Source organism: Xiphophorus maculatus, chromosome 19, assembly GCF_002775205.1.
Source record: "Xiphophorus maculatus strain JP 163 A chromosome 19, X_maculatus-5.0-male, whole genome shotgun sequence".
NCBI lineage: Eukaryota > Metazoa > Chordata > Actinopteri > Cyprinodontiformes > Poeciliidae > Xiphophorus > Xiphophorus maculatus.
This window is the reverse complement of record NC_036461.1, coordinates 11,691,705-11,702,426: the sequence shown is the minus strand read 5'-3', so window position 1 is coordinate 11,702,426 and position 10,722 is coordinate 11,691,705. Positions and strand designations below refer to the sequence as shown.

Below are 10,722 nucleotides of genomic sequence, written 5' to 3'. Positions count from 1 at the left end.
ACAGTCTAATAAAAAAAATATAAAAAATATTATATATATATATATATATATATATATATATATATATATATATATATATATATATATATATATATATATATATATATATATATATATATAAACATATATATAATATATATATATATATATATATATATATATATATATATATATATATATATATATATATATATATATATATCTATATATCTATATATATATAAATATATATATATATATACATGTAATATTGTATATACGTATATATATATATATATATATAATGAAAGATAGGATGTCCACACTTCCGAGGTTATTTATCGATTTGTCAAGTAGAATCCTTCATATAGTTGGCAATTTAAAAAACATCAACGCAATAAACTGTGGCTCAGCATCATTTCCACCTTTGTGAAGCAATGATCGCGGTGCGGGCAGCCCAAAATTTGGACCTGCAATGAAGTCTAGCAAACTGCTGAAAATAAGTTGCGAGCTACACCAAGTGACTTCACGTACGTTACGGCTCTTCATCACGTTTTTTTGATATCGAGATCATTCTTAGATCATTATTAAGAATCGTTATTAATTTCAGTTTTCAGGAACCCCTTGCAGATAAAAAACAAAACAAAAAAAACAAAAGAATACTCATATTTCCCCGCTCTTCAAACTGCTCGCTGGGTCTTTCACCGGCTAATGGTTAAACAGCGGGTACGGGGGGAGGGTTCTTCTGCGATAACGTCACTCGTATGTTCTGTCATTTCATTGGCCTGGGAGCTTCCGGCTTCTTCCTCTTGGTGCAGTTTCCCAAAACAGGTGAAACAAACGCCATTATGAGTCAATAGCTGGATCAGATTGTGGGTAAATTTCATTCATCTGAACGCTGATTCAGATTCCCTAACACTTCGCCCTGTTTGCCGTTCAGGATTACCGAGTACCGCCCGGTTGTCAACTGTTACGGATTAGTTTAGCTTGACGCGGACCGCAACAATGATGGCGTCTAGCTACAACGCTAAGGAAGAGGACGGACACCACTCGGGATCTTCAACTCACGGCGGTACGGGGGCTGCGAAAAATAAAAAACCGGACAATACAGCGTTCAAACAGCAGAGACTTCCAGCTTGGCAGCCCATATTGACTGCGGGTACTGTGCTGCCTGCTTTCTTCGTTATCGGACTCTTGTTCATCCCCATCGGTATCGGCCTGTATGTGACTTCAAACAACATAAAAGAGTACGAGGTACAGTTACAGTTCATGTCCACCAATCGTTTGAGTCTTGTCTTATTTCAAAGCTACTGCCCTGACTTTGTTTTAACTTTTTTCTTTCTCTTTCTGGTAAATTGTGAAACTACCTGAATTTAATGGTAATCTATTATTAAGTAAACATGGAGAACAATGTTGCAATTTACGTCAAACAAGTGCATTGAGTTGTGTTTACTAGACACCAAACTACGTTAAAGTGTTATAGTGTAGGTTCTCTCTCTGGAGGTAATGTCTCAAAATAATACTTGTCAGGAAAGCTAAGGCTCGTAGTGTCTTTAAAAAGCTCCACTGAGTTATCAAGTTGAAAGTATTATAGGGTTCGTCGTATTAAAGTGTGGAATTGGAATCCATCATTTTTTATGAGCTGTGTATGCAGTAATTTCAAAAGCATATAAGAGGTTAGGGTTCCTTTCAGGTAATTAAAACTGACTTTATAAAAACAACTGCTCAAAAAAGAGAAGTAATTTGTAGAAAAAAAAGATTTAAAAAAAAATCCACTTTTCTATTCTATTAAGCCTTATGAAAATGTGGTGATTATTGCACAGACGTGAGTGTTTTTACATTAAACCCAGTACATTCATTAATTCTCCCCATCATGATACTTGGATGGGAAGAATCCAAGTATCATGATTGGGGTTAATCTCTGATACTACTTTAGTCTGCTGGTCTTTTTTTTTACTTGAAGGAAATAATTTCTGGCTCTCATTTTATCTAACTTAATTCTCCCCATCTGTGTGTCCGCTCATAATTTTAGATTGATTACACTGGCGTGGAGCCTAACACTCCTTGCTACGACTGCGCCAATAGCTTCACCTGGAACAGCACAACATCATGCGTCTGCACTGTGAACTTCACGCTGGTGCAGCCATTCGAGGTGAGCTAATTTCCTGCATCAGTTCAGACTAATATAGACACAATGAATAATTCAATCCTTTCCATTCAATACTACAAATGCTGTTTCTGCAATAAAAAGAAAAAAAAAAAAAACGATTATCCATTAGAGTCAAATTAGAGTCCAAAAATAGAACATCCAAGGTCTGCTTAAAAGCTGCTTTCATATTGATTTATGTGCTTATTAATTATGCAGTCCTGCTTTTGAGGGCCGTTTATTGATTATTCAGCAAGTCTACAGGATTTTATGTTTATTCCTGGGTAAAACAAATTTGCCATTTGTCTCCTCTTGGCTATTTTCTTTGTTAAAATTGAAGTTGGATGAAACCTAATCTAAACAGCGGGACTGGCAGAAGTGACAGGTAGGCCCAGATAAATAATTTCTCCCCTCTCAACAGAGCAATGTCTACATGTACTATGGTCTGTCCAACTTCTACCAGAACCACAGACGCTATGTGAAGTCCAGAGATGACAGCCAGCTAAATGGAGTCCAATCCTCTTTAACGGTGGGATTCTTCTTTTTTCTTACATATCTTACATATCAGCTATTTTCATTCTGCTGAAAAGTGTTTTTGGTTTTTCCAGAACCCCAGTAAGGAATGTGAGCCATACCGTACAAACCCAGAGACAAAACTGCCCATAGCTCCATGTGGAGCCATAGCAAACAGCCTTTTCAATGGTGAGCCCTGGCACATTTAAACTTTGTATGAAAGCTGTGCACAGAACAACAGTCTGAGAATTTAGTTTTCAAAAGTTAAGCTCATTTGCCATGCATCCTTTTCAGATGGAATAATAAATGAGTTTTTCCCTTCTCAGACACCCTGGAGCTGTATTACAACCACCCCGACGGCAACATGACAAAAGTTAATCTGGTAAAGAAAGGCATTGCTTGGTACACAGATAAGCATGTGAAGTTCAGGAATCCTGGAAATGAAAAAGATAACTTCACTGAACGTTTCAAAGGTACGCTTTAGAAACCACTTTGCAATATGTTTTTTAACACTTGTATTTACTAAACTACTATTGACAATGGGGTATTGGGATTGTCTCTCAGGCACAGCTAAGCCAGTGAACTGGATGAAGCCAGTGTACGAGTTGGACCCGTTAGATCCTGAAAACAACGGCTTCATCAATGAAGACTTCATCGTGTGGATGCGCACAGCTGCTCTGCCCACTTTTCGGAAGCTCTATCGCATCATCCAAAAAAAGCCGGACTCAGCTCCGACTCTACCCAGTGGCAGATACTTCTTGAATGTCACTTACAGTATCCTTTACTGTCCAGCCAAGGCTAAGATAAATCATTTATTTATAAAAAGTCTGTAAGCATTTTGTCAAGTTTAGCTATTTAACTAAATATAGTCAAACAGAATATTTCAGTAGGGGAATGGGTAATACAGACAGAATTATACAGAATTAAGACTGATTACATGTGATATTCCAATTTCTGAGAAACTGAACTTAGGGCTTTCATCAGTTAAAGGCAGCAACCACCTAACCTAACAGAAATAACCCATTGAAATGTAAAATAAATATCTACAGCATATAGAGAATCTTTATAACATCTCTATTATAAGTAACATTTAATTGTTTTGGACAGTGAGAGTAGGCCCGAGTACCTGGATGTCCTTCCATGACATGCAAACTTCATTCAAATCCCCAGTCTAGGATTTGAAGCTGTAGCAGCACTATGCCGTCTTGAAAGGAACTTTCTGATATTTTATTGGTCTCTACCTGTATCCATAAGTACACAAATCTTCAATACTAATTAGGTTTTGTAGTCGGTGTTTATTCATCTGCTCTAAGATGAGGTTTTAAATTAAAAGAATAATTGAAAACAAACTGATATCAGTAGTTTGCAGGCTTTTCTAAGAGAGAATATTAACAACCACTGATTAAACTGCAACTGTTTCTCTTTCACAACATGGCTGAAGCTCTTGCTACTAAAGAAAAAAGTTAAAAATAACTAAATATAAACAAATAGATTTGGATGAACTCTATTGTTGCTACATTTATTTTCTTTTTTTTACTTTTGGCAGCTGGGAGTTTTCTGTCTCTTTACCTTAACCTTATGTAACCAGATTACCCCGTTCGCAGCTTTGATGGCCGGAAGCGAATGATCCTAAGCACCATTTCCTGGATGGGAGGGAAGAACCCCTTCCTGGGCATCGCCTACATCACTGTGGGCTCCATCTGCTTCTTCCTGGGTGTCGTTTTGCTTATTATCCACCATAAATACGACACCCGCAGCAACAGTGCAGATATTCCTAACTAAATACCTCCTGTGTTGGTCTGCATGCACCGAAGTTCCTGTAGGGTCTATTCTGGACTGCTTGGTTGTTTTAGTTCGGATACACTGTGAGTGTCTGGTGTGTTTGCACAATGGCAGGCATGTCTGAAGCATCATATCTTAGCTCTGTTCACCTCTTCCTCATCTGTGTGTTTTTTGTGTAAATAGCTTCAAGCTGGTCATTGTTCTGTTATTTATCTCTACGTCAAAGTTCTTGTTTTACCTTTGTGGTTATTATGCAAATAGTTTATTTCAAGAATGTATGTATTCTTTAAGGTTTTGGCTTATATTCTATATTAAAACCAGTCCTGCTGATGAATGTAACATTTTACTTCTGGTTTTTAAGATGATCTTTACTTCAGAATCAGATATTTGTTGCCTGTGTGCTGTAAGTTATGGTAAACATTGAAGTCAAATAAAGTATTTAATCTCTGGAAAACAGGTAGCATATTCCTGGCATACTCTCCACTCTAATTGATCTAAATACATTTATGCTCTTTGTGCCCGATGTTCTTTAACTGTAAAATGCTTATTGAATGGAACATTGAAATTTCCCAATATAGCCAGTATTCCTAATTCCTAGAATGTTGGACCATGTTTCTGGTTAATTATGCCACAATAATTTATAATTTTAGCCTAGGGTTAAAATTGTGTAAAAAAACCCCTTTAATGTTGACCAAATGCTATGCACTTTACAAGTGTCACATTTGTTAGTGTGTCCCTTGTTTCATTAAATGTTCTGTTACAATGTTGCTTTAGAACTGTTGATACAGAAAATGTACATTTAAATTTGAAAATCTTGGGTTTTATAAGGTTTGAAGGGTCCAAATAAACAACTCTGTCAGTATCTGGATGTCATTGGTCGTTTTTAAGTGCTTTTTTATTTTTTGTCATAAAACATTTGAAATTGAATTACAGTACAGATTAATACTGCTGTAATAGTAGTGCTTCGGATTCTCCAAAGTTATCTGGATGTTGAGCTTTGACACTAATCATATTTCTTGTATGTTTTCATTGCAGAAGTCCAGTTTTATTCAGATTTTATGGCGGACGGCACAAAAAAGGAACCGCAGTGAGTGCCCACAGCTGTCTTTAGAAAATCAGTAAAAGGTTTACTTCAGTAATTTTACTCAAAAGGCAAAATTATAGCCATTCCACAGAGTGATAAACATAAAGTTTTTATATCTGGTGTATATTGTGTATGTGGGTATTTAAAAAGCCTACAACTAATATACTTTACAAATGCAGTTTCTGAGAAAATTTGGCCTACTGAAGAACATGTCCATGTACACATTTTTCTTTCCGCTCAACTTTCTGTCAATGTGTTTGGATGCTTCATTTCAAACAACCAGCTACTTCAGAAATGACATTATGCAGCTTAATTATGCAGTTTGGATGATTCCCCAATTTTTGTCCACCATAACATTTCAAATGGACATTTTTTTTTTACCAGTACCAAATTTTCTCAGAAACTGCATTTGTAATGTGTATTAGCTGTATGCTACGATCATCAAAATGAACAAAAACAATACAATACAATACTTTTTCAATTGCTGCCCCAAAAAAGTTTGGGGCAGCATATTTGTTGTTTATACCTTAGAAAGGCCAACTCTCTGTTATTCCTATATCAATTTAATACAGTAGGGCCTTCCGTACTTCACATATCTGTCCTTTGTCACTTTTTTCAGCAGTTTTAATTGTTCAATGCGTTATCAACGAATTAACAGGCTCGGAACCTGTTTTTCCGAGCCGCCTTCAAACGCAACATGAGCGCCAAGAAGCTCGCACCGCTGGGCTCACCTGGTGACTTAGTGAGTGGGTGATGGGGGAAGTACTTTTTGCTGACCGCTTTAAGATTGTATGTTTTTTTTTTTTTTTCGTCTTTGATTACTGTTTAAACCTGCGGATCCGTTTTTAATGCTGCTTTTGGACACTAATGTCTGTTATCCACTGATGTTCTGCCTTGGATTTTTGATGATATTGAGGAAAATAAAATCATCTTAACTGCAGCTTGGATTTAAGTTTTGATCACCTGGCGCGTCAACAATGATTCCCCTACTCAGTTGCTCAGCGACCTTGTTTGACAGTCGCTAATACTGGCATCTGCCACGGGCTGCCACGCCACTTCCGGTGACTGCTGCCTTAGGTGCCACAAGCTGCAGCGATCTGACACAGGCTGCAGCGATCTGCTACTAGCACTTGGCTACTGGCACCTGGGACGGTTGCCACGGCCCAGCAGCACAGGGTGCCAGACCAGCCAGTGGCCTGCCGCAAACTGGTACGGGGTGCCACGACCAGCTACAGCTTAATAACGGCAACTTCTTGCTTCTTTGACATATGCCACGGCTTTTGTGTCAGACGGAAAATTAATTATTTTATTTTGAACCAGTCCCCTCAGCCCCCCGAAAACAAAACAAGCAAACAAACAACAACAAAAATGCATGCATCCGTCACGGATTCGGTAACATATAGGCCTACCGCAGCTTCTGTGCCATTAAATGTGAATGAATTTATTTTAAAAAAGAAAAAAAAGAAAGAAAACATCGTTTTTTTTTTTTTGCGTTTCCTCTCAAAAGTATTGCATTTTCTCTTAATTGTTGCGTCCCCTTGCAATAAGCAAATATGCCCTTGGTCTATTTCGGATACAGTCACAAATGTCAATTTAAAATTTCTAATATATACACATTTAAAGAGTCTCAGTGAAAACGTGTTTATATATTAACTCTGTGGTGCAAAAAATCTGAAAATCGATTTATATACTACGGAAATATATAGTACAAACATGATTGCATAAACATAATACTCATATTGTACGAACGTTTGTGGATTCTGTGTTTTCCTTTATCTCTTTTATTTGCTTACACGCTGCAGTTTACGGATTACGGAGTGGGCGCCTGTGACAAAGTTGTACCAAGCAGCTTATGCCAAGACCAACCGCTGCAACTGTTTCGCTCTTCGTGGCTGTTCTCTAATAAACAGACTAAACTGAGGGTCTTTTGAACTTGCTCCCAAAACAAAGAGGCAGTGTTCCTGTGATAAGCGGTACGGTTTTCATTGCCTGTCAACAGATGAGAAAAAATTATTTGATTAAAAAGTCTAAACTTGACAAGCCCTCCCAAACTGCTTTATGTGCGTTTGTTTCATTTTGTGGACAAAAAGACAACAGGAGAAAAGCCGCATCGGCCTCCCAAGGAACTGAGTCAATGAAGTTGCTAAGTGTAAATGGTGCAGATTATTTGCGGCCATTTCTTCAAATCAAAAAACTTAAACTATATTTTTAAGCTGTGGTAGTTGGTGTTACCACATTTTGTATAGACTAAAACCACTGCCGGTGTTAGCGCCTTGCTAGCTATTACGTAAACAAATTCCGGTTCCGGTTTACGGCGGAAGTCGCACCCAAACCCACGGTTTTAGGCAAAATAATGCCAAACTAAACGAATTTGCACAAAAATGTCAAAATTCGCACAGAAACATAAACATAGAACCCCAAGCAACCTATTCAGGCACTATTGAGTTAATCAGCAAAAAAAGTTGATTTGAGGGTGAGTTTCACTTTAAAGTTACTTATCATCTTTTAAAAAAACTGGAATGACCAATAATAATTTATAAGTGTTTCAGACTTTTAATATATTATTATTATTATTATTATTATTATTATTATTATTATTATTATTATTATTACTGAATGCCTTTATTTCTATGTCACTTTGCATAGCCTAATGGCAATGAAGACCGTCACTGTCCAATTTCCAGCTGACTTTGGCCAGCAGATGGAGCTATAGTTGTTCTAATTACGCATAAACGCTTTGTGTGATAGAGTCTGATGCTGCATAGTACAAGAATATTATGAAGCTTTAGTTGACCAGTGACACGGTAATGCTTTAAATCACATAATGTTAGAGAGTGCTGTTTTCCATAGTTTAATTATGGTTAACCAGAGATTTGCTCTTTACAAACAAACTGTAAATCTCTTGTTGGGAAACAAAATGATTGATCGCATAAAACTGATGCTCATGTGGTTTTCTTTTTGTACAATAAGTTGCTTTTGTTTTTCTGTCTTTGATCAGCAGGATAACTGTATGTTCATTCATCTGAAGGGTGGGGTCGACGGACGCTCCTTTCTACAGAGCAACAATGCCTCTCACTGTGTTTGGAATGTCAGCACTGGTTTTAGATTTGATGAGTAAGCCTTCAGATGTCTGAGTCTGTTGGATATAATATACAATGTACCGATGATTTGACCCCGGAGTTATAATGAAAACAATGTATTTGAAAGTGGAATAACTATAATTTCATAATGTGTCATCAAGGTCCATATAATTACTGTTGTATTATAGTCACATCTCTGACACTTCTTTTGATCTCTTGCTTTGGGGGTTGGATAGGTTGTGTGTAAGATTTTCATATGATTAAAGAGTCCAAATGAAATTGGATAGCCCTCCTGACTGATGAAGTAGTAATATATTGCTAATGTATATAATTAATCAAATCTCTGTTGTTCCTATTTCAATAAAATTATCATTTAAAGTTTTTTGCATATCATAAACTGTATGCAGACATAAATATTCTGCTACTACTTAAAAAATTATTGTAGTTTACAGTGAAGATGTGATGAAAGAAAATCTTCCACTTATACACATAAATGATCAAATAACGTTTACTTTGAAGTTGAAACTCTTGTACAAACAGATTCAATTCATATTCAAAAGTATTTAAGCCAATCAGACAGATTTAAATCTAATGGGAGATAGTCCCATTTTATTATTATATATGTTTATACCAATTGGTAAAAAGTTTTCTTGGGATGCACAGCCAGTTTCAGTGAGTTATTGATTTTACAGTGACTTCTTCTCCTGAGCAAACATGTGGCAAAAGTGGTCACTTTATTGTATGCGGTCATCAAGTAATTAATGACGAGAAGAATTTTTAGTAGAAAATGTGTAGCATGGAGACCTAAAATCACTGTACCAAATATCAGGCATGTTGGTGGAAGCATGATGCTGTGGATCTACTACCAGCTTGTGGTCCTGGTGAATTGCAGAAAGAGGGTATGATACTGAAAAAGCATGATTCCTCCAGATTTACTTAGAGTTGGTTGGGTTTTCCAACAAGACTATGATTCTCATCAAAACTAATTTTAGAAAGGACAAAGCAGGCAAACATTAAGGTTCTGCAATTTTACCAATTATTATTATTATTATTATTATTATTATTATTATTATTATTATTATTATTATTATTATTATTATTATTATTATTATTATTATTTTTATTTTACCAAATCCAATAAAATTATAAACGTCTGCGTAAGTTTATTTTGTTCATTGTTTGTAGTCAATGAAAAAAAAACTCTTTAATTATGACTCATCATGACTGTAAGTTGAAGCCAAAATTTGAATAGCCACTCATGACTATTGTTTTTAATTTGTTATTAAAATTAGGCTAAGGTACATACTATTAGCAATCAATTTTAAACTTTAGTAGATGTTAAACTTTAGTTGGCTCTAGATTAAACTCCATTCTCTCGTTTGGAATTTTATTTGCTGCAATGACCCATTTTACACACTAGAGGGCAGTAGAAACCTGTTTTCTGAATAGATCGCCTCCGTTAAAAGACTATCGTTTCCAACATAGTCCAATTTTCTCGTTTTGATTCACGTTCTGTATAAAGTTGAAAACCTAACTCTCTTATAGTTTACTTTTATGTTTATTAATCCATTCTGATGAATAGCTTTCCCCCAAAAGAAATGTTTGTTCAGAAAGCCTGAAATTCATATTTTCATCTTAGATGCTTTCTGTCGCAAATAAAACATTTCCTCTTGTCCGAGATGTCTGGCCAACTGCTGTGAGGTCATATTAGATCTGGAGACTCATTATATCAACAGACCAAAGGAATGCAAGAGCGGGGTAAAAAAAAAAAAATAGCAATTTCCAAACATGGGCTCGCTCTTTGCGGGGGACATACATCAGCAGGGAGGCTGAACTTTCGCAAGAAGCCCATATGTTGGAAAAACGAGAGCTGGAACTGCCCCCCTTGTTAAGTAGCCGATGGTAGAAAGATTCTTCCCACTTGGAAAAAGGCTTTTCCTCCTAAGACATCTGGCTGGTGGAGGCTCCGGTAGTCCCCACAGAGGACAGAGGGGTCCATTTCTCTATTGGTTTAGAGAGTGGGGGACTTCAAGCAGGCTCATCTCATTATCTGCTCCCTTTAGTTTTTAACGGGAGCTTTTACTGGTAAGTAAACACAACTTTATTTAAACTAACAGGAGATTTGAGATTGGTGTTTT

At 36.4% G+C, this 10,722-nt stretch overlaps 2 protein-coding genes across 7 annotated transcripts in view; both read left to right on the top strand.

The window, feature by feature from the left end:
• The first annotated feature begins 741 nt into the window (after positions 1-741).
• LOC102229399 (cell cycle control protein 50A-like) lies at positions 742-5,282 on the top strand. 2 transcript variants are annotated; one of them, XM_023353344.1, is made up of 8 exons: positions 756-810; positions 920-1,233; positions 2,012-2,131; positions 2,547-2,654; positions 2,734-2,827; positions 2,965-3,111; positions 3,203-3,412; positions 4,227-5,282. In XM_023353344.1, exons 2-8 carry the CDS (start codon positions 985-987, stop codon positions 4,418-4,420), a joined length of 1,122 nt encoding a protein of 373 aa, XP_023209112.1. In that variant the 5' UTR covers positions 756-810; positions 920-984; the 3' UTR covers positions 4,421-5,282. The 2 variants fall into 2 exon arrangements, with proteins under 2 accessions (XP_005799211.1, XP_023209112.1); XM_005799154.2 differs by having other exon boundaries at positions 742-1,233.
• Positions 5,283-10,479: 5,197 nt separating this feature from the next.
• The window catches only part of col12a1 (collagen type XII alpha 1 chain), a 68,200-nt gene continuing 67,957 nt past the window's right edge, over positions 10,480-10,722 (top strand). For 3 of the 5 annotated variants that reach the window (XM_023352229.1, XM_023352230.1, XM_023352228.1), the window contains exon 1: positions 10,481-10,669. The gene's annotated coding sequence lies outside the window, so the exon portion shown is untranslated. Of the gene's footprint in view, positions 10,670-10,722 lie in introns of all 5 variants that reach the window. The other 2 variants (XM_023352232.1, XM_023352233.1) reach the window with 2 other exon arrangements.